Consider the following 25,267-nt stretch of genomic DNA (forward strand, 5'->3'; position numbering starts at 1 on the left):
ACACTGGCGTCTGTGTCTTAAGGATTTTGGATGAGAAGAGGTGACAATGCAAAGCATATGCACATCTTTATATATATATATATATATATACACTCACCGGCCACTTTATTAGGTACACCTGTCCAACTGCTCGTTAACACTTAATTTCTAAGCAGCCAATCACATGGTGGCAACTCAGTGCATTTAGGCATGTAGACATGGTCAAGACAATCTCCTGCAGTTCAAACCGAGCATCAGTATGGGGAAGAAAGGTGATTTGAGTGACTTTGAACGTGGCATGATTGTTGGTGCCAGAAGGGCTGGTCTGAGTATTTCAGAAACTGCTAATCTACTGGGATTTTCACGCACAACCATCTCTAGGGTTTACAGAGAATGGTCCGAAAAAGAAAAAACATCCAGTGAGCGGCAGTTCTGTGGGCGGAAATGCCTTGTTGATGCCAGAGGTCAAAGGAGAATGGCCAGACTGGTTCGAGCTGATAGAAGGGCAACAGTGACTGAAATAACCACTCGTTACAACCGAGGAATGCAGCAAAGCATTTGTGAAGCCACAACACGCACAACCTTGAGGCGGATGGGCTACAACAGCAGAAGACTCCACCGGGTACCACTCATCTCCACTACAAATAGGAAAAAGAGGCTACAATTTGCAAGAGCTCACCAAAATTGAACAGTTGAAGCCTGGAAAAATGTTGCCTGGTCTGATGAGTCTCGATTTCTGTTGAGACATTCAGATGTTAGAGTCAGAATTTGGCTTAAACAGAATGAGAACATGGAACCATCATGCCTTGTTACCACTGTGCAGGCTGGTGGTGGTGGTGTAATGGTGTGGGGGATGTTCATGGGAGTTGTAAGTCTGTTCTCACCGAGTGACTGCTGTCCTGGCTTTCACCTGAATTTACTTCTAATTTATATCTGCTTTAACAGCCCTTGCAATTAGCACAGCGAAAGCAAGTATCCCGACAATGGCCCAAATCGAAACTAGCTGTTATGAACAGCAGTACTTAAGTGCTACAATAACAAACAGACTCCAACCCTTAAGACGGCAGATATTCAAAATAGGAACGCGACTAATTAAAATAAAGATATTTAGTGAAGATAAAAATTACAAAGAAGCAAAGAATCGAAAATAGCCCTACTTACTTGACAAATGGTAAACAGAGCAACAGGAGAACTGTATATTAAGAAAAAACAACTTACGCGCTCTTGACGTTCTCACCGAGTGACTGCTGTCCTGGCTTTCACCTGAATTTACTTCTAATTTATATCTGCTTTAACAGCCCTTGCAATTAGCACAGCGAAAGCAAGTATCCCGACAATGGCCCAAATCGAAACTAGCTGTTATGAACAGCAGTACTTAAGTGCTACAATAACAAACAGACTCCAACCCTTAAGACGGCAGATATTCAGATAAACCATTTCAAATTGGTTTCTTGAACATGACAATGAGTTCACTGTACTAAAATGGCCTCCACAGTCACCAGATCTCAACCCAATAGAGCATCTTTGGGATGTGGTGGAACGGGTGATTCGCATCATGGATGTGCAGCCGACAAATCTGCGGCAACTGTGTGATGCCATCATGTCAATATGGACCAAACTCCCTGAGGAATGCTTCCAGCACCTTGTTGAATCTATGCCACGAAGAATTGAGGCAGTTCTGAAGGCAAAAGGGGGTCCAACCCGTTACTAGCATGGGGTACCTAATAAAGTGGCCGGTGAGTGTATATATATATATACAGTATATATAATAATATAATAATAAAACTTTATTACAGACTCACCGGTCCAGATAAAACAAACAAGACAGAACACACAATACAATACAATATAATAATAAAAAATAAAAAAAATACAACTTCAGAGGAGACAACTATACCAATGCTTCCATAACTTGGACTTATACCAAGTAGTGCTAAACTTGATATTGGTCAATGCCACAATTATATAATTCTCTGAGTTATTCAGCCGACATATAAACTTGTACATAACATTTCTCAATGTGGCTTGCAGAGTATTAACACCTGCAGCCACAAACATCTCACTGGCACTACACCAGCGTGGTCTTCTCAGCAGAATTCTCAGTGCATCGTTGTAAGCTACCTGAAGTTTATGCAAGCTAGCTTTGCTGAAACTAGACCACAAGTGGGCATTGTGGAGAGGAGTGCAGTAAGCTCTGAACAAAGCAACTTTCACTCTATCTGTGCACCCACCAAACTTACGAGCCAAACTATTCGCCTGAACATATATAGAGCGGCATTGCCTATAAACGTCAAGGTCATCCTTCAACTGGTCTGTAATGAGATGCCCAAGATACTTCTATTTGCTCAAAACTATCAAGGTATTACCTGCCAATTTAAAAGGAGGAAACATTTGACATTTATCCTCCTTTGTTCTACAAATCATCACCGCACTCTTGTCTGTATTAAATTTTATGTCATGAACAGTTCCATAGTCAGAGCAAACATTAAGAAGCTGTTGAAGACCAGCACTGCTAGGACTGAAGACCACAAGGTCATCTGCATACATAATATGATTCACTAGAGTGTTACCTATCATACACCCAGTGTTACACAAATTCAAGCAGACAGAGAGCTCATCAACATACAAGTTAAAAAGATACACATATATAAAGATGTGCTTATGTTGATGCTTTTATGTTTCACGTGCTGTCAATATTGTGTATTTCATTGTATATCCAAACATGTAAAAAGTTATATAATATATACAAATATACAAAATTGTGAACAGTCTCTGTCATAGTCTGGTGTTGTGCCCTTGAGAGACCTGGCTTGTGTTTTGTTCAAGGCTGGAGTATTGATCTCACTTATGATCTTGAGCTGTATGTTCTTGACTATAACAAGGTGGATTGCATGTGCAGATAAGGTCAGTCGAGTTGGAACCATGGGTGCCGAGCAGGCTGTGATTCATTTTCCATTTAGCCATTTGGATGCTAGTGTGACCACAGCCACCTGCAGCTGAACCCGTTGACGACAATACGGATGATTGTGGACCAACAGAGGATGTCAAGAATGTTCCCAGGCTCAATATCGCAGTTTTTCACCACCTTCACTTGGTTCATCCATCTTTCAGTGGAAAGTAATAGGTGACTGCAAGTTGCTCAGGTGACATTGTTAGTGACACCACAGCTTCTTGTCATCACACTTCTCCAGCACTGCCTTCCAATAAGCAATTCAGAGCCAGGAAAAAAAACATTTTTTTTTTTTTTTTTTTTTTTTTTCACTGTACAGAAGCACTATTGGCGCTTTTCCACTGCATAGTACGGTTCGGTACGGCACGCTTTGGCGCTTTTCCACTGCATAGTACGGTACGGTTCGGTTCGGTACAGCCCACTTGTGGTGCTTTTCCACTGCATGGTACGGTACGGCTCGCTTCGGCTCGCTTTAAATGGTACCTGGTCTGTTGAGGTTCCAAGCGTACCGTACCGGTACTAAAATGTGACGTAAAAACACTGCAGATCACTGATTGGTCAGACAGAATCGTCACTACCAGCGTCATTGGATTTGCGACATGAGACACTAAACCCACTAGATTTAAATAACCAGTAGACAACAGCCAACGCGGTAGCATCTGTTTTTTACTTTCTTGGAAAAAAAAGAGATCAAAACTTTAAAAAGAAATGGCTGAATCGTGGTCAGTGGACGAGGTGCAGACGTTCCTCTCGTTGGTTGCCGAGGAGCGGATCCAGCGAGAGCTGGATGGGGCAAAACGGAATAAAAAAGTGTTCCAAGAAGTAGCTCAGCTCTTAGCCGCACACGGCTATCACCGGACCTACAAACAGTGTAGGGACAAAATAACGATCAGTCCCACCCACTTGAAGGGGTACTAACTGCGGTGGAAAAGCGAACCGAACCGTGCCGTACCGAGTCGAGTCGTACCACGCAGTGGAAAAGCGAAGCGAGCCGAACCGTTCCGCGCCGAGTCGAACCGTACCGAGCCGTACCAGCAGTGGAAAAGCGCCATATCACACTATTGAACTCTTGAAAGTGTTGAATACATGTTGAATTTCCATATTTAAATGGCAGAGAGTTTGTGTATATTGGTGGGAATTTTGCTTTGACTTTCTGCAGGTTACTTCGATACAGCAGTAGGGGGTGACAAGTGATTATTTTTATGAGTTATTGATTTGATGCGTGAGTTGATTCATTGAATCATTCACTCAGCCTAACCGTTCAAAAACATTTATTCATTCAGAAGCAGAACATTACTGTGTATTGCTTGGAGAAGCGCAATGGTTCTGTTTTGATTACTGTGGACCTATTACATGAAATTACTGGCTATATTTTGTCTAATGGGTAAGTTAATTTAAGTAAGTTATTTGGTCAATAAACCAAATGGTTTTTATTGTAATTTTCCCGTTCTCCAAGGCTTGAGATTTTGTCCTGCTTTCCACTTCTAGAACTCCTCCAGGGAGAAACTGTGGACAAAACTTCCTAAAACTGAAGAAAATTCTCCCTAAAACAGGACCCTTGGCGGTGGTAAAGTGTAAAGTATGGAATGTTAGAATATTGTTTGGCACTTCTGGAATGCCGAATGTGAGCCAGCACTGCTGTTGATTATTTGGAGGTGTTGAAGACTTCTTAAACTGCTGACAGAGCTGGTTGAATAATGTAAGGTTGCTGCCAACCTTATGGAATGTTGATGGCATTATTCTGGATATCTCTCTCAAAGTGTAATGAGTGTTTTCTCAGGACATGATGCAGGAGGATCTCTCTGAAGAGCACAGTGATTAGTCTGATGAGGACTTTTTGCAGTTTTGAAAAAGTTAAGTGTCACTTTGCAATGGCTACATGCCTCTACCCTTATTTTCACCTTCACAAAATCTCTCTCCTTCCCTTCACCTTTGTCTTTTTCTCTTTCTCCCTCACACACGCAGCCATTTCTTCTTTCTTAAACTCTTAAACACACAAATGATGTGTATCTGTATATCATTACTAAGTTATAAAATGTTCTGGTACAGATTAGAGGTGCAAGAATGCTGCGCTGAGTGAATGGAAGTAAGACTCAGCATCAGTCTGTCGTTAGAATGGGAATGTGTGGCATTTTTCTGTCATTTAAACAATTGCCTGAGCCAGGCTTAGTTTAGTCTTTTCCGTTGGATCTTGATAAGGGGATTAGCAAAGAAATGTGGAATTTTTTGCTTAAGATTTTAAACATTTTAAGCTCTCATATGTTTAATACTCATTGCTATGGCTTTCAACAGTTTGTAGACTTTACTGAACTAAGTATTAAGGATTCCTCTGTTACTGACAAAAAATACCATGTTATATAGGATATATATACCATGGTAATCTTTAAAGTACATTGGAGCACAACATAAATACCCATTGTAAATTAATATGGTAATCATTTAGTACATTGGTAGATATCAAAGGACCATGACATTATCATCTGATACTGATAAATTCATATTTTGCCTAAGTGACTCACTTGAGCTAGCTCTTGTACGAGAATAAAAACATACAGCACCAAACACATGATTCTTAACTGGTTCATCTGGTGAATCAAAAACACACAGTACTATGAAGAGTGTAGTCTGATTTCCAAACAAATTACTCTTATGAGTTATTTAAATAAATAGTTCAAAAAGACAAGTTACTGGTTTGAATCAGTCTGATGAATCCTTCACCAAATATAAGTCATAATATAACTTCTCAAAGACTGTCAACCTCAACTGTCATTCAGCTCCACTGCATTCTTACTCTTTCACTTTCTTACAATGCTGTGTTTGGATTCCAATAGCATATGCAGCAGCATTCCCAGGTCTAAACCAGAATTCCATTACGGATTAACATTATACAGAGATGTTCTTCTTTTATTCCCAGGCCAAGAAGCCAGCACTGTGATTCACAGACTCAATGCATGAATGCACACACGCATATCCTCCTCTTCATCACCTTTTTAGTCTGTTACTAAAAAAAAAGCATCGCTATTAATAGTACCAGAGACTGAATTCCTCTGAAAGAGGCTTGAGACTGAAGCTGGTGTGACTTTGTGAGGAGGGAAAGAAGACAGGGCTGGAGAAAAGAAGGAAGTTCATAAAGGTTTCTACATTCCTTTGAGGATGGAGCCATTTTTAGTTGTCAGGGAGATGACTCTGTTTATTACAGTTTAGACTAGACTTTATTGCATTCATGAGATTGTCTGTGGGGGGAATGAAGTAAAGGAATGTTCTTTTGTTCTGTCAGGTTCTTTCCACCTGTATTGATTACAGGGTTTCTGATTCACTATTGTTCTATTTAAGACAGCTCATAACAATAAATGAACAAGCATGCAATACAAGTGAGGTACTGAGGTACAAGTAATCAGTGGGAAAATATATTATAAGCTATTTAGTATTTTTGACTTATTTAAATACAGAAAATAGTTTAGATAGAGTATAAAGAAATATAGAACATTAAAGGGAAAATAATAGAAAAGGACAATGTAAAGATAAGAAATAATCCTAATATTAAAGTAAAAAGTTAAAAATATTAAAGACAGGTCATTTCTACCATATTGTGACGTACAGATCCAGTAAAGGTCAGTGTCGCATCCTGCACGCCTCTCCCCGCCCTGTGGGCAAATTGCATCCGGTCGAGAAATGGTTTCGTTTTTTCCAATAATACCTTTACTAATTTCTTGAATACCTTCATTACAAGTGAGGTCAAGGAACTGGTCTATAATCTGTCAAGCCTTTGGGACTATTATTTTTTGCTACTGGGATAAAAATAGACTGCTTTCAGAGTTTTGGTACATACTGAATCTCAAGAGACCAATTTAAAATATAAGTAAAAATTGGACCCAGTTGCTCTCCACACTGTTTTAGCACCCTACCCCTTATTCCATCACGACCAGAACCCATTTTTATCTTACACTGTTTAAACATTTTAACTGCACATTCCACATTAAAAGAAACAGGTAGGCTTTCATCTTGAGGAGAGTTATATAACTCTACATTCCTTATGCTACCATTCTGCTCTTCAAATCTAGCATAAAACTTATTAAAATCCTCAGCAAGAACACTAACTCATAACTGATTACTTTCACTCTTTTTCTAGATCTGTTATTTATGTCTGTCATTAACTAAGACTATCCCATGCTGAGCCCATACAATTTGTTCTTAATTTAGACTCTTTATCCTTATAACTTCTTTTTGCCTACTTAAATTCAAGTCTAATCAATTTCTGTACGTTTTTTACTTCCCCTCGTTGAAAGGCAGTTATTTTCTTAATCAATAAACACTTAAGATTCCTGCTCACCCATGGCATACTGTTTGGATATACCTTAAGAACTTGTTCAGGAATTACAGGGTCAACACAATTAGTTACCCAGGAACTAACCACATCATTAAGCTCATCAATATCAGCAGATGAATCCATAAACACATGGTGCAATCAAAATATCCTCGTAACCTCTCAATAGCATCATCAGTCCAAGATTTCACAGTTTTTGTTTGAACTTTTCCCCTCTTCAATTCAGTACTATAATATGGAATAGGATGAATACAATTGTGATCTGACAAACTCAATGGAGGTCAGGTAGCTTTGTATGCTCCCTTACATTTATATTTAGGCTACATTTACATTTAATCATTTAGCAGATGCTTTTATCCAAAGCGACTTATGAGGAAAGGAATAGAAGCAGTTAAACTAACAATTGGACAAAAATATGTAAGTGCAATGCCCCTTCCCAGTTTAGACTAACGCAGTGTATATTTATTTATTTATTTATTTATTTATTTTCTTTGTATAGATATAGAAGAGAAAAGAAAGTGTTGTTAATGGATCAAATGTTGCTGAAAAAGATGTGTTCCCTTAATAAGATAAGTTCCCTTAATAGAGCCATAACATCGGTCCAAAGTCATTTTGTGCCTATAGTTGGACACGTGACATACCCATGCATATATGTTTTCAAATACACAGTTATTTAAATCACCCATGATAAAAATCGGAGCATCCAGGGATAATAACTGGTATTTCATCAAACTCTTCTCGATATGCTCCGTATCCGACTTCACATTCGCCTTTAATGAATGTCCTTGGTGCATAAATGCTCTCTCACAATAACAGTCTTGCATCAGTCCTCCTTCACATATAAACATACTTCACCGCCTTGCGACTTGCCAGTTATCCTAGGGGCTGTTTACACCTGGCCACTTCATGCCTTTTCTGTGATCGGATAGCTATCCGATCGTGAAAAGACCAGGTGTAAATGCCCTCTGAAACGCATTCGAGACGGATTTAAATCCGATCGCTCAAACCACTTCAGGAGAAGGTCTGGGCCGCATTCCAGACGCAACTGGACAAGTGTAAATGCATCTGGTTGTTGAAACCACATATGTAAATTTCACTCCTCACAAAAATGGCAAAAAATAAACGTGTGAGAGCATGTTATATAGGCTATATGTCATGTTATAATCAGATATGACGTCGCTACTGCAACACGCATTACCGCAGATGAGCAGCTGAGCGTCTATTCATCAAGCCAACGCGCCGCAAACTATCGCAAATCAAAGTGAAAGTAAGTCGCAGACGCTTAACACACTAATCATCTTCATTAAAAGTAAAGAAACGAAATGATCTTACCAGGGCTGTTGCCGCTTTCTCTTATTGCGGTCTTTGATTTTGAAATTAGCTGATGATCAATAAAATGCAGCTCATATCTGTTGCTTTCGGTGACGTGCACTCCATTAAATCTGCATATAGCGCGGGAATTGAAGATCGGATTTATATCCGTTTTGCAAAAACACATTTATGTGACCAGGTGTAAATGGAATCGTTTTGATAAATCAGATAGCTATCCGATCTGAGAAAACGCATGAAGTGGCCAGGTGTAAACAGCCCCCTAGAGTCGCGGTCAGTTTGAAATGGGCCTCTAAATCCATTAATTAACAACTCTTTATCAGAGTCCAATTTCTTCGAGATTGCAAGCAAACAGCTGTCACTAAATTCGCGTTGAAAACTATCATGTGTGTGAAGTTCCTAAAACTTATTGCGTAAGGAGGACCGAGCGTTTGCTAAAATAGATGGAAGCGGTATGTGAGGTAACAGTCTCTTTCTCATTCTTTCATGTAGCCCACCTCTTCTCTCTTCTCTTCCCATTAAAGTGGGCTTTGGAGTTGATTCCTTCAGCAAATCGAGTAAATAGAAATTCTCCCATGACAGCAACAGTTCTCTGTCGTAGTAAATCCTATTCGGATGCAAACTGTCCCAAATGGCATTTAAATAATCCGCTATCCAAAATAAAATAATTTCACGCATAATAGTCCATCTCCACTCCATAGTGCTATTGAATCAAACACATAAAAACAACTTAAAAACGCCACACTCAACGCTGATGCACCGATTGTACAAGGCATGCTACATTTTTTTAGTTTCAGTGTTGTCATGGTTGCCACAAATAATTTCGCACTCTGTTTTATTCAATGACTTTTCCCCCTTAAAAAAAGCAAACTCCACTGAGCACATTGGTATACAATTTTTCTGTAGAGTTAGTTCTGCGTCATAACCTTGCTTGCTTTTGTCTCATCACATTAGGACAGACTATGCTTGTTTCAGTCATGTGCACATCCATGCACCTTTTGTTCTATTCTGTGTCTTGTATCTTTCCTAATAAACTGTCCTCTCTCTGAGGATCATATTCCCTGTTGTTTGGTTAAAGCAGGCGGACACTCTCGAGAAGATCTAGGGTGTGTGTTTGGGTGTTTATGAAGTCAATCTTCTGCTCTTCTCTTTGGTAGAGATCAGTATACAAACATTGGAGGTTTTTACGCACATACATCTGTATTTCAAAGGGAAGGGTTTGCGTGAGAGGAGAATGTGGGGGATATGCATTGCACACGTGTATGTGTGACTCCCGTCTGTTCTCACACCAGCACCTGGCTGTGGCTCAGGATTTGGTGTTGTGATCACCATTACCATCTAAACCACAGCCAACACCCTCTTGCACTGCCACGCTGTTTCTCTTGGCACGCAGTCAAATGTCTGTGTCTACATGAAAACACACGCACATATTACATCTGCTGCAGATCTCTTGCAGTTTCTTACTCAGGGGCAACTGTTGATGGAACAATGTGATTGTGTGGCAATACATTTATATATGCATGATGTCTTATTTGTGATTACAGTGTGACTTAATTTCTCCTGATCTGACTTTCTTTTATTTAATTAATTATTTATTTATTTATTTGCTCTGAGGTGGAAATAGGCTTATGTGAGAAAGTTAAAATATTTCAGTGAATTGGCTGAAACTAACAGTCCGTCATTTCAATTCAGTTCGTCTCCCAAACAAAGTTTTCACTGTTGTTCCTGTATGGAAGTAAAATAATGACAAATGTCTTTAAAACAAAAAAGCGTGTTGAATTGCACTGATTGAAAAAAACATGCATTGCATTACCAGTGTTTGCATTTTAATGCATTGTATTTTCAGGGCTAGCATTTTTGACGGGCTGAAATTCAGTGTCGTTGTATGTTTAAGCTGTGAATATTTCAAATGAAAATGTCATTATTAAAAATTCTATAATCCATATTCACCTTTCAGACTTAATTTCCAAAATATTCAGACTGTTCAACAATACCATAATATTCAACAGGTATAGGTCCATTTTATTTCACTTCACAAATTCAGTGGTTCAAATTCAACAGATCCAGGAACTGCAGGAATAGCAGTAGAGTACCGATGCATAATATCCATCTACTGTTAGTCTCCTAACCAGCATTTGGTGCAAGCAGTGTTCACAAAGACCACATCAAAAGGTAGAGAGGGTCATTCATTCACTTATTCGCAGAAATTGAGCAAACGGTAAGTATTATTATAATCAGGGCCAGTGTATATGTGGAAAAAGCTGGGTTTATTAGGGATGCACCAATATGAAAATTTTGGCTTATAACAAAAACCGATAATTCTTTATATAACGTGATAACCAATATATTTGCTGATAAATCCAAATCAAAGTTTTGATATAATTTTATGAGAGCCTGATTACAAAAAACACCATTAAAGCCACGTCTTAAGGAACATAAATTATAAATCAAACATATACAGTACAGTAGCCTATAGTGAACCAGTGTAAGATTCCTTAACTTTTAACATTAATTTTACACTCCCATGGCCTACTTTATAAAATCTATTGCATCGTAAAGAAATACAATGTTGCCTAAATAATGCAAGCAAGTCATTGGACAACATTTCTTTGCCTATCAATACAAATATTTTTTTTATTTTTTTTTCAGAAAGACTAAATTATGAATTGGTTTTGGCTCAAAAACATTAATAAGATGTTGAGACCTTATAGGGGAAAATTAAATGATGGTGAAATGAATGACCCCTTTGACAGATTCTCCAATTTTTATGAAATGGTTTATAGCTGCACAATCAAGTTAACTCTCACTAAAGTACACTTATTTTGGCTACTAGTTGTTTTACCGCCCTAGATGCCTTGATTTTCTTCAGGCATGTTATATTTACCATGCCTTTCCATCTTCTGGAAAACAAACATTCACATCCGAATCTGCCTGCATGACTACCGGTATATCCTTATCTCTCCCACTGCTGTCAAGAGCAACAGAGCAAGAGAAAAGAGCAGAAGACAGAAGAGGGTAAATAGCACGCATTTGAAAAAAAGAACAAAGAAAAACGAAAACAACCAAATCACACCAAACAGCCAGCAAGCTAAATATGAAACCAGTTATATTTGGGCTGACCGTAAGGATGATCATAACACACAGAGAGAAGAGAGGCTGACTCATCCACTCACTCCCTTTCATTTGGGGTATGTTTTGATTATCAAGCTTTAAATCAGAATTTCTAGAACCATCTAGAAAGAAAAAGCACCAGTCAGGGGCTTTCAGGACCAAGAAAGCCAGCTCTGGGCGGTTTAAACAGCAGCCATTCAGGCAGAGTTAAAATGCCTCTCCTCATAAATATTTATACCGAATGCAGATTATAGCTTTAGAAAAAACACACACATTCACGACTGTTTGTGTTTTGTTTCCGCAATACCTTTTTTTTTTTTTTTTTGGAGTTGGTTATATAACTGCAAACACACAGACACACACACACACACACACACACACACACACACACACACACACACTGCAGGCACAGAGGGTTCACAAAGCAGTATTTTACTTGGGAAGAGCATTCATCCACCCTAAGAAAGTCCTTATGTCCTATATGTCTTTCTGCAGTGACACAGGGTGACACGTTTACAATACTCCATAGCTGCAAAGTCACCGTGTAGTGACTTTTTATTTCATTGCGCTATCGTTGAAGCTGTTGTTATTGTGGGAAAGAGAATTACCTCCGTGTAGTGACTTTTATAAATACTGTGTTATTTATTTTTCTCTTACCTTATTCCCCTTGATTTGTTTTTTTTCCCCATTTCTTTTGTAAAGTTTTCTGTACACGGTTTTCTTTTAACACTCAACGTGGCTGAGGGTTTTTGTTTGTTATTATAATTCTTGTAAATGTCACTGCGCTTCAGCACGGAAGCTGTAGGGGTTGGGGTGCCATTTTTTCTTTATTGTGAACATTATATTTTCTCTTGTTTTTGGCTAGTAAGGGAGTCAGTTTAGTCTCTGTATTTTGTTTAAACGTTTTTTTTTTTGATAGGATAATAATTTTTTCTAAAACAAGGTAGTCTCAGTTTTGTTTGTTATTTGGGCTTTGACCCAGCCCTGAAATTAATTTGCTTCCTTTTTGCTGTCTTGTGCTGATCGTATCAGTTTGAACAACTTGTTTCAAAATAATAAAAAGAAAGAAACAAGAAGTCCAGGTGTAACGACTTTATTTATGTTATTTTCTCGGACCCTAGACCTGGGACATAACAATACCAGGCCATGATTCCTGCAGTCACAGAAGCCTAAATTGATAGTTGGTGCGAGTCTCGGAAAGCAATGCATAACCACTGTGCATTTATGGATTGTTTTCATCATTGATAATAATAAGTAATGTTTCTTAAGCACCAAATCAGCATATTTGAATGATTTCTGAAGAAGGCTGCTGAAAATTCTGTTTTGCCATCACAGGGATAAATTACATTTTAAAATATATTAAAAAAGGAAAAGTTATTTTAAATTGTAATATTTCACAATATTACAGTCTGTACTGTATTTTTGATCAAATAAATGCAGCCTTGGTGAGCATAAGAGACTTTCCTAACAGATTATAAATTAAAAAACATTACCAAAGGTTAAAACTTATTTATTTTTGTTTATCTTGTCCATTTACAATGTTTTTTTTTGTTTTGTAGGTATTTGTTTTATAATTAATTTCACCTGGGTTTTTTAACAGTTGTATGAGATACAAAATACTGCTTGGTTTTGCAACCTAAGGTACTGCACAGGATTTTTCTTTGGGTGTTTTTTTTTTATTTATTTTTTACACTCAAAAGTGCAGTCACAGTTATACTTTTTATCTGTATTTTGTGTTCACTAAAAAAAGAAAACCCCTGCCTGTATCATGTGAAGCAATTGAGCTGTGATTTTTGTGATTCGTCATTGGTAGAAATCAGTTGCTTGTTCTTATTCTACCATCAATATGAGTCTTACATAAGTGTACTGCTCCGCTCTAGCCATGCGTCTGCGGGTTTGGCAAGGCCAGAGAGGTTTAACAGTCCGAGCAGAATGTCTTATTGCTCAGGTGCAAGATTGTTTAGATCTGATTGAAGGATGGGTGGCTCTCTCATTACCCAACACTTGCATTCCACAGCTGACGCAGGATGATGTGCCAGCCTCACCCACCCATGTTGCTGCTATCCCATCCTCCATTTGTCTTCTCTGAGTCTCTCTTTGCTTTCAGCACCGTCAGTGCTGCTGGAATGACAACAAAGTTTGTTTTTGTCAAACACAAAAACTTTGCCCTGAAAATGAAACTGATACATTCTCTCTCTCTCTCTCTCTATCTCTCTCTCTCTCTCTCTCTCTCTCACACACAGTCTCTCATGCACTCTCTCATTCACCAGCGTCTGAGTTGAGTGAGTGCACATTAAATTTTGATTAACTCTGTTGCCTTCCGTTGAAAAGAGCTTTTGTCCTCTGATTCCCTTTCAGTAATACCACTCAATCTAATGTACAGCCCAGATCCTAACAAAATTGTATATAATATATTCTATCAATATATTTATTTACTATATAATTTATAAAATGTATATAAAATATCTCGCTACATGTCTTAAACATTTGCCAACAATGTGAAAAATTGAATGCGTATAAGTCTTATAGGCTATTCACCATTCATCTGTTTCGATAAAGTGAAAAACGTATTCATAGTCACTTGCAGTGTAATGCTTTAAATAAAATGCAGTGGCTTAGGCCTACTGATGACAAAGATCTCACTCACTGAAGCTTTTATTCATGTTTACAGCGAATTACTTAGATTAAAACTATAACAAAAGCAGCGTTAATATGCTTTCTTGCATTTATGGGAATACGCTCATTAACCCCCATAAATGCCAAAGCAAAGGAAAGAACAGCAAATCACAACTATTCACAGTTTGACTTCGCTGTAGTATAAATACTCGATACATATCAAACAATCTGTAACAGACACAGCAATAGTGACATGATAAAATCTGTTACTTGCTCTTGTGCGTTGCGACATTGCTGTCGGATCCAATATAGTCGTCACTCTATAAACTTTTTTTTTCTTTCTGTAAAGTCTGTGCCGTACGGTGTCTTGCTTAAAAACTAATACACAGGGCCTTACTGACACGATCTGGAACTTTGTTAAAAATAAAGTTCATCCAACCTTTCTTAATGTTAGGATCACAAGAAAGGCAATGCAAAGCACTTCCGGTTCCATCGTCCCGAAGTCAATGGGTTTTTTGAATGGGGTTTTGGTTAAATGGCTGAAATAAGGTCTTTGGTAAACACGAGCTCAGTGAATGAGAGAGCCAGAAAGATTTGTTACATGAACATTCATGTAGTGTTCAGACTCTCTCCTCTGTGTTTGTGTATGTAGGAGTCTTCAGTCCTGAAAAGGTGACAGTGGAGCGCGCTCACTCTGCCCTGGAGAACATGTTTGAGACCCTGAGGGGAGTCAGTCATGCCCGAGACCACCTGAAGCAGTTCAGTTCTGTGTACACTCCCAGTGATGGAACACACCAGGTCAGTGAACCTTCGCTGTAAAAAAGTGATCAGTTGACTTAACTTAAAAACTTAAAAAAGTGCCACATATGGCTTCCCTAAAGCATAAATGTGAAAAAACTTGACCCAAACAAGACTCTAGTAGCTTCTCTGATATCCACTTTGTCTTCATTTTTGTTCAGTGTCTCGAAGCGTAAAAAAAATATTTGTATTGATGGTCCAAAAACCTACTTGCCTGCAAGCCCCAAATAAGAGTATAGTTGTCTATCAAAATGATGATGGTAAGAATTCAAATGAAAGAAGTTCTACTAAAGAAAGCTTCTGTCGCTATTTGCACCTCTGCTACATTTTACCTCCATGGAAAAAGTTGCCAGAATGCTGATTTTTTTTTTCTCTAGATGTCCATGTGGCAACACAAAATATGAAGAACAACATCATAAATCTTCAAGTTTTTTGTTATTTTATGAAGAGCTGGTTCATCTATGTATGATGCTGTGAGTGACGGTGCAAAACACATGGTAAAACAGCTAAATAATTCCACAGACAAAGTAATGACAGTACAGTGTCAGTTCAAACATTGCATTTTGGACCCTGTGCGTATACATGAGCTGAATACCTCTGCAATTCATACAGATATGATAATAATTAGGGATGTCCCGATCAGGTTTTTTTGCCCTCGAGTCCGAGTGATTTGATTTTGAGTATCTACCGATACCGAGTCCCGATCCGATACTTATATAATACATAAAAAAAAGAATAAAGAAGAGCGAAAAAAATAGATCCAGGATATTCCTTATTTTTTATTTAATTCACCCTATGTTAACAAACAGAGCACTTCTGTGTTGAACAATCAAGTAATAAATAACATCAATTCTTCACTTTTGGACTTTAGTGCAACAGTAAACATAGAAAAAGTCTAATATAAAAACAAATAGCACCTCAACTTGCAGGCATGTAAAAAAAAAAAAAAAAAAGTCTTTAAAAAAAAAAAAGAATATAGGCTATATATACACATTAGGGGTGTAGCAGTTCACAAAATTCGCGGTTCGATACGATACAGCAAAAAGAAAGAAATGCCAGAGAAATTTCCTATTTATTAAAAGAAAAAATATTTTTAAATAAGTTTGAGTTTTCCTAAATCTTGAAACTTTCAGGTTTATAAATGGGGGCAATCTTTGAAGGATGAACAAATAATGTTTTGGTAATCACATTAAAAATAACATTTAAATATAATTTATATTTATATTATATTTGAGTTTTGAAGTGCAACATTAAATCCATGTTCATTCACGCACAATGTTTCTCCTGGTTCCCACGTCAGCGCTGTTTGATCTAATAGAGATCTACGGTTAATAACGGAGAAATGTGAATGCTTCTCACTAGATCTCGCAGCGATGTTATTACTTCAGTGGCGAATTCAAATGTTTTCTTCACTGGATCTCTTAGCACAGTGTCGCTTGATCTCGCGCTGTACAGATGTTGCTGGTCCGAACTGATAAACGGTCCGTGAAGCACAATATAATGAGAAGCGCAGTTTCGTTCCGCTTTCATTACGTTTGCCATTTGATGTTGCGCAACCCAAGGGGGTAATCCATCGACCGGAAGTTGAAGCCGGCCGGGTGCCGCCATGTTGTAGCAGAACTTCACTTGCGTTAGCATTTCCATTGACTCCCATTCATTTTTGCGTCACTTTGACAGCGAATAACTTTACATCTGAGGCGTTTAAAGACTCCATTTGTCCATTATTTATTTCTAAAGAAACACGACAATGTATAAAGGGCTCCATTACCTTCTATGTTACACTATGGCCCCGTAGAAACAGATTTAGTAAAAATAGGCTAACGATTGCGTCATAACCACTCGACTCTCTGTCGCGCTGTACAGAAGTTACCGTACAGACAGGAGGAGAAGCTCGCAGGCAATCGGGGGGACGTCCCGTCAAGAGAGAAGCCCATAGATAATGAGTCCATAAAAGCAACGGAATTCTTACTCCTGCTCACTCACGCCAAAGAACTCTTTGCTCAAGTTCCCCGTCTCTGCAAGATTAACGTTGGCAGTTTTCACGCACAGCTACTAGAAGATTAACGTCTGTCAGACAGGTTGCTCACGTCATCAAGCTTAGTTTGAGTCGGTCTGAGTCTGCGCGTCAGGAACGGAAGTTCTCAAAAATCGCTAAAAGTGGGCTTCAACTGTCTCAACTGAGTTCCAATGAGATGGCTCTGTCCATTTCTTTTACTGTCTATGTGCGCAACAGTGTGGTGATCGCGTCAGCGCAGATTTTGTCGGTAGAAAAATGGTCCTAGGAATCGTTCGGTTTGTATGCGTACCGAACCGGAAGCCTCGTACCGAAACGGTTCAAGAATTATGAATACATGTACCGTTACACCCCTAATTTACATATATCCGAGTCCTGATCGGGAGGTAACGTCCGATTCCGATCGAGTCTGAAACCACGTGATCGGGCCCGATTTCCGATCGCGTGATTGGATCGGGACATCCCTAATAATAATTACTATACTCTCTGTCCTGTTTCTTCATAAATTTCATCTCATCCTGTGAGATCACTATATTCATGCAGAACCTGCTACAGACTGTGTGTGACTGTCTTTGACTACTGGAAGCCAGAGTGCGTCACAAGCTTTTAACTATGACAGGACTGAACATCCACTCTTGTACCTTTGAGAGTGTTTCATGTGCTCTTGTGTTCATTTGTGTGGCAGACAGTGAAAGAGAAAGAGTCAGACTAAGGGACAGAGGTGTAAAGAGCTGATTATATAACACACTAATGTTTTCTTCTCCTAGCAGGAAGCACTTGTGTTACAGATGTTCTCTGTTCAGTATTTTTTAGCAGTTTTATTCATGCGTGTTGGGGGTATAATTAGCTAAAAGTAATGATGCAGGTAACTCACTGCAGTTTTTGTTAAGTAGCACACAATGTCCTCTTAACTTGACAGCAGCTCAGATGTTTTCAAAATAGTGTAGCTTTTTCAGTGACAAGCTTTTTCCATCAGGATGCGGTGTATCTTGTTGCTGCACTGTTTTCAATGCCACATTGTATGTTTCTTTTTATTTATATCTGACCCTTTGTTCTAGTTAGCTTCTATTGGTCAGTAGTTTGTAGTGTAGCTAACTACTTTTTCAAGGAAGTATGGTTGTTTTACTAGTTGTCACTAACGGTTTTAAAATATTACTAGCTTGGAATTTGGCATTTTCAAAGTAAATTCACTAACACTGTTATTTACAGATGTTTCATTTAATTGCATTTTAATCAGTCACAATGCTGTCTTTTGAACATTGTAGTCTAGTTTTAAAACAGCCTTAATCATATTGGTCATGGTGATCTGTGGAGTTTAATCCACTGTGTTCCTCCAGTTGTTTTTCACAGATGGAGTGTCATGAAACTGTAAGCGAACCCTCACATGAAAAACACTGCACCGCTGCATTCATGATGGGGACTCAATGGCACATCCTTATTTATCACCACTAGCCTGCATCTCATTTTTTCTTTTTTTTTCTTTTTGTGATGCAAGAACATTTTGTCCTAAATGTAGTATTTTGCCACCAAAACTCAATATTTGTTTTGTTATCTCACTTTTGCTTTGGAAATGCTTCATCAAGCCACACTCCTCTGCCGGAATGAAATCTCAGGAGAAACACCATTAGGAAGTAAAGCTATTTGCCAGGCTGTAAGCCTCAGATTACTTCTGTAGATATGCTTTGAACCAAAGTAAACGATAAGGATGTAAAGCCAACGGTGGAAAATGTTGTTGACACTGGAAAAATGTGGCACAGGAAAAATTTTGCTAAAATGGAACACAGAAAATATGTGCTAAGTGCTGGCAGAGAAATGTCAAAGCTTTTTGGTCACCGTTTAAACCTGTCTGTGTGTATATTCATTGTTGGTTTTTATATAGTTGTTGGGGCATTTTTGTGGTTTCTCGATCTCATTCCTGCTCTCGCTCAGTAGTTCTCTGTTGCTCTTCACTATACACTACCATTCAAAAGTTTAGGGTTGGTACTTGGTACGAGTTTTTAAATGTTTTTTGAAAGAAGACTCTTGTGCTCACCAAAGCACCATGTTATTTGATCATTTGATTTGATTTGAAGACAGTTGAAAATTGTAATACTGTTAAATATTACAAATTAAAATAACTTTTTTAATAGATTTTAATATATTTTCAGCAGCCATTACTCCAGTCTTCAGTGTCACATGAACATGTCACAGAAATCATTCTAATATGATGACATTTCTTAGTATTATTAATGTTAATAATACTGCTTAATATTTTATGGAAACTGTGATACATATTTTTCAGGATTCTTTGGTGAATAGAAAGTTTGAAACGGCATTTATTTGAAATAGAAATATTTAGTAAAATTATAATTGTCTTTACTGTCACTTTTGATAAATTTAATGCATCTTTGCCAGTTAAAAGAATTAATTTCTTTGAAAAAATCGTATTCGCCCAATACTCTTGTTAATTATAGTGTAAATTAATAATGAAATGACCCAAAACAACATATAAAGTTATGTTTAAATATTAAATATGAAGAAAAAAAAAGATCTCAACTGTTCCCTTGATCATTCTAGATCAGGAGTATTTTGATGGAACATTTGCATGAAAGTAAAGAAAGCTGAGTGAGAAGGATCAGTCAGACAGGAGAGAACATCATATTTTAATGCGTTATGCTTTGTGTCTCTTCACTGGAGGTCAGATATCTGTGTTTGAAACATCAGCTGTAAAGAACTCACGTTAAGAGAACATGTACTTATACACAGACTTGGCAGTGATACACACACACAAGACATACTTCAACAGTAAAACTCAGACATCTATTCGGGAATATTTTCAGCTATACACATGTATGTCTGTGCCTGAGGTTTTAGATGCTAAACAGATTCATTATGTCAGAGAGGTTTGGTACATTGTGTGACTTTGGCGAGACTCACAGTCCAGGAATGTTCCTTGCAAATGAATTCTGTCATCGTAACTTATTTACACACTGTGTGTGTGTGTGTTTGGTTTTTCATTTTCATAAATCTACTTTCTATCTAAAAACTAATCTCTACGTGACAACTAATCAGTAGATATTGTGGCTAATTTGATTGTTTTCAGCTCTGTTTAATTACTGAATCCTGCAGATATTCTTGCCCATAATCAATGCAGAAAATACACACACACACACATAAAAAAAAATGCACTGTCACTCAATTGAAGAATAATAAGCCTTTCGTGTCGTCTTTAGCACACTAGTTTAGCATGCTGAGTAATCTTTCATCTGGTTTATTTTTGTGGTATGATCTAATTGTGGCTGCATGTCGTTAACAGGCTATTTTTATCAAAGCAATGGGTGCATGTTAGTCTTGGAGACTCTTTAAAACATACTTTTTGTGACGGAAATCAGTGAATGAAACATCTTGACTTATCTCATGCTCTTTTGATTTACAATGCAGCATTTACATGAGATTTGGTGATTTCATTCTGAATTACAGTTATATTTTGACACTTATTTGGTAGCAAGTTTACTAAAATATCTTGCTTTGTTTTGCTGTCATTTTCTGACACCATCTCAACATACACCAGGAATGCAAGACTTGTTTATCAAATACACTTTTAGCTTGTTTGTTTAAGAAATTTAATTCACTATGAAATCAAAATTGACAATTCTTATTTTTTTTATTGAATATTGCAGTATTTATTATTCATGAGTTCACACTTACAAATAATCAGATATTGCCATATTTGGCATGCTGGACGAGGAGCCTGCTCCAAGCTCGGTTTTTTGGTCTGAACCCAGAATACTTATAATAATAATAATAATAATAATAATAATAATAGGTTTAAATAGTATAATAACATGTTGGCTTCTCGAGCTAACATATTAATCGTTTAATTCGCGCTGTCTTTAGGGGAACACTGAAACATACTATTTTGGTAGAGAGTGGGAGCTGGCTGGGACCCTGGCTTGCTGAGGGCCTGCTGCGGCGCCCTGACGCTGGAGGAAGGCTCATTCCTTCTCGGGGAAAAGGGAAGCATTGCCCAAGACACGAGCTTGGGGCTCGACAGCCTTATTGTCCATTTCTCTATGGCAGAGATGATTGAATTGGCCAGAGTACGGAAAGACATGGAAGGAGATGGCGGATGTCTTGCTGGCGGGGCCTACCCTCCCCTCTGCGTCTTGTCATGCGGGGACCCGTTTGGTTTGGCTGATGCCCCCAAGATAACGCCGGGGGATCGGCGGAGTGGAATCACTCCTTAGGTCAGAGGATTGCGACAAAGATTCCTTGAGGACGAAAGATTTTTCATCAGACGAGAAGAGCTTGATTTCTGACATGTTGGGAGCTAAGGGTGGGGCCAAATGCAAAAACTGTCGAGGAACATAGGTGAGTAGGCTGCGTATTTTATATATATACATATATATATATATATATATATATATATATATATATATATATATATATATATATATATATATATATATATATTTATATACTATAGGCATCCTCTCGTGCTAATTGGATAGATCATTTGAACGTGTTCCTACCGAACTTTGTTAATAAAACATCATTAAATGATTTATCTGTTCACATCGGGTTTTTTTTAAAATCCATGTGCCCTTGTAATCTTCATCAAAATAACTTTCCTTCCCTCTTGCAATGACATCTTTTCTCTTTTCTGATGACGTGTTCCTCGGCACAAGGGTGGGAAAACCTGTCACTCACATATCATCACAGCAGTCTCGGCCTTGCACGTTTTCTTGTTTGAGAAGCCGTTTCACTCTGATATACATCACTATAGGGAAGAAACGATTATTTTAACTTCCGTTTCATGCCGACTTCTTTTATAAATACTTGTATTTAGCATGGATGCATTACATTTATCAAAAGCGAGAGTAAAGACATTTCAATAAAGATATTAAGCAGCACAACTATTTTCAACATTAAAGGTGCTCTATGTAACTTTTCTTCTAAAATGAATCCTTTTTTTATTGCCTGTGTGTGAAGGGGTTGTAATCACACATTACAATGATCCACTTGTCGGGTTTTGCTATTACCTCTGAAGGCCAGTATTCCTATTTCTATGTGAAGTCTCCGGGTCGGATTTTCTGCGAAATCCATCGGATGTGACGTGCATGCGCGCTCCCGAGCCTCTCTCCTTTATACAGTCTATGCGACGGCACTGCAGCTGACGACATGGAGTCTGATAACACCAAACACTCCTGCCTCCAGCACAACACAGACTCCAACACAAACTCCACATAAATATACAAAACAAAACAAAAATGTATCTGCTGAAACTCGCCAGGCCAAACGTGAATCGGATCGACTTAAGACGAAAGCACAGATCAACATCAGCAGAGCGTTTGAATTATGGAGAGACCTCCGCTATTTTTATTGTGATAAATGACAAGTTTTCAGATATGCTGAAATAAATAATGGTAAACTGTAATGAAATAGCAAGGTAAACTACAACATACATGAGACATGAAATGAATACAAAAGACTGTTCCAGGATAACAAAAAGTGGGTGCTTTAGGATGTAACTTTTATTTTATGTACTAGATCTACCGTCTAACGTCACTCATCCCACTACTATCATATTGTTTATAATACACATTTCCAGACACGTTCGGTACAGTAATGTGACTTCCTACGATCTTACTGTTACACTGAAATTGTTCAGTCTAGTTCACTAACCGTTTTCGTTATCATATTATACATTAATCTCTAGGCTATGTTGACATTGCTGCCTGATTGTGAAAGAGACACGAATAGTTAGTGAAATGCCTTATGCTAGATAACACCACATGTCGGCTAAATGCAGTCAATGGAACGCTATCATGGTACGAGCATGGAGCATTAGTTCAACGTCAAGCTGATAAAAGTAGCCTATTATTGTAACGTTGCAGTGGGAGTTTACATGAGTTTCCAGCATGTTGTGTGATGCTTTCTCCGGTGTGTTGAAAGTCTCAGTGTGGCCGGTACCATGAGTGATCGCTCTTGTGTTCGAGCACACGCAAGAGCACGAGCGCTCTTGTAAAAATTGGTTGCAATCTGAAACATCACCGATAGAGGCCGCTAAAAAATACATGTAGCACCTTTAATAGTAATAAAGGTTACTTGAGCACCAAATCAGCATATTAGAATAATTTCTGAAGAATTATTTAAAACTAATAATATTTCATAATATTACTCTTTTTTTACTTTTTTTTATATCAAATAAATGCCTTTCAGAAGCATTTAAAACATATATATATACAAACCCCAAAATAATAAACCGTAGTGTGAACATTACATTGCATTTATTTTTCACTTATATACTTTTTATACTTTTTCATTTCACTTGGTCACTTGTTTTGGAATTTGGGTATGAGCTGGGTATGATTAATCCATGTTAATTTTATTGTTTATAATTAATAACCCTCAATTAATATGATTTTTCTTTGTTTACAGTATATTGACGTATATTGAGTATCAGAGACTGACTCAGTATAGCTCATTTCCTCCATCAGATATTTCCGTCTGCTGATGAACACATTACATGCTTGTCACTGTGACCTGGAAAGGCAAATGATTGTTTTGTGTTGGCATAAATACAATTGATTAAATTGTTTTGTGTTTGTAATAATGGTGGTAGTGGGTTCCAATATGAGTCATTAGATGACTAAACATGACAAAGTGCATATTCAATTATTGCAAATGAGGGTGTTTTCCTTTCAGGCTGTGTATTGTGACTGCAGGGCATATATGTGTGTTTATTCTGCATTGTTTTTTCTACCAGATGTGTTTTTTATGTTGCGTTCCAAGGCCAAATATAAATAAATGTCTCATTTATATGTTCCTATTATAAGCAAAGTGTCTCATATCATATCTTCCCTTATATGGGCACATTTATAGTGGGAAGGGTATAATAAATGGCAGAGTTTAATCACTAATTTATGGTAAAAGCAGAATTGTGATGTAGATTGTCAATTACCTCCTTTAGAGATGCCAGTAAGTGTTGTTTCTGCATGTACACACGTCGGGAGAGGTGAGATAGGTTAGTCATATCTGAGGTAGGAAGATGCTGAAACCTGCAAGACAGACAGCAGCACAGGTGATTCTTGAAAGCCCATTAATGGAGGTGTGTCTCTGTGCAGGGGAGTTTTCACATGTATGAAATCTTTAGCCCCAGGTGCAGATTTCAGTGAAAGATTCATGAAATTAGCACACACTTAAGAAGTATGAGTGACTACTGGAAATCTGCTTCTGGATTGAGCAGGTCAGGTCATGTCAACTTTCTGGAATGCTAGGGCATTTCATGGCTTTCATAAACTCGCCAGTGCCAAAAAAAGTTTTTTCAAAGTCAAACTTGACACTGAGAGACACATTGGGCAAATATGTTTGAAAGACACACATATTTAGACCAAATATAAAACATTTGCCAGGATAAAAACGCAATATGATTTTTATTTTTTATTTTTTACTGGTATGGAAATAAGCAATATTTTGACTTCTAATCAATGCTTTAATCCTCCACCACAGTGATATATGTATATATTCTTTTCATTTGCCTTTTTCTAGCATATGTTAGTATATGAAATGAATTATGATTAATTCAGCATATGTTAATATATGAATTAATTGTGATTAATTCAGTTAGTTAATCAGCATTTCATAGAGTTAATTCTATTAAAACTGAATCAGTTGACAGCCTTAGGGAAACACATTGTAGGCTTAGAGAGCTGCTACTTTTTCTGCTTCCTGTTAAAAACACCAAAATGCAAACACACATCTGTTTAACATATATGCTCCTCCTTTTTGTAACACACTTTCACAAAAAAAACACGCCAGTGTAAATTGCGCAGGCTGTTAGATCAGGATCCGTGTTGAACTTGCTTATTTCAGTTAAACAGTAGGGGTTGATAGAGTGAACCTGAGGCTGTGCGTTCATATTCATGAAAACCATGAATCATCATATATTACTGAGTCTTCGGGCCCCCGCTGATGCTTTATATGCAGCAGATAATAACTGTCCTAAACAACACTTTCAAACCTGCTTTTGTCAGCTCCTACACTCACTCGCCACACAGGTAACAGAAAATTACAGGAACACTATGATGGGAAAAATTGTTGCTGAAAATGGGAAATATAATTTTTCAATTTTCCAGTATGGCAGCCCACACTATTGTACTTGTTT

The 25,267-nt window shown here is 37.8% G+C and overlaps 1 protein-coding gene across 1 annotated transcript in view; it reads left to right on the forward strand.

Moving 5' to 3' along the window:
* The window catches only part of scfd2 (sec1 family domain containing 2), a 150,135-nt gene that overhangs the window by 112,916 nt on the left and 11,952 nt on the right, over nucleotides 1-25,267 (forward strand). The window contains exon 6 of the mRNA XM_056259801.1: nucleotides 14,962-15,107. Coding sequence (XP_056115776.1) covers nucleotides 14,962-15,107 — 146 coding nt within the window. The remainder of the gene's footprint in view (nucleotides 1-14,961; nucleotides 15,108-25,267) is intronic.

This window comes from Rhinichthys klamathensis, unplaced genomic scaffold, assembly GCF_029890125.1.
Source record: "Rhinichthys klamathensis goyatoka isolate OS25496 unplaced genomic scaffold, OSU_Roscu_1.1 h1tg000170l_1, whole genome shotgun sequence".
NCBI lineage: Eukaryota > Metazoa > Chordata > Actinopteri > Cypriniformes > Leuciscidae > Rhinichthys > Rhinichthys klamathensis.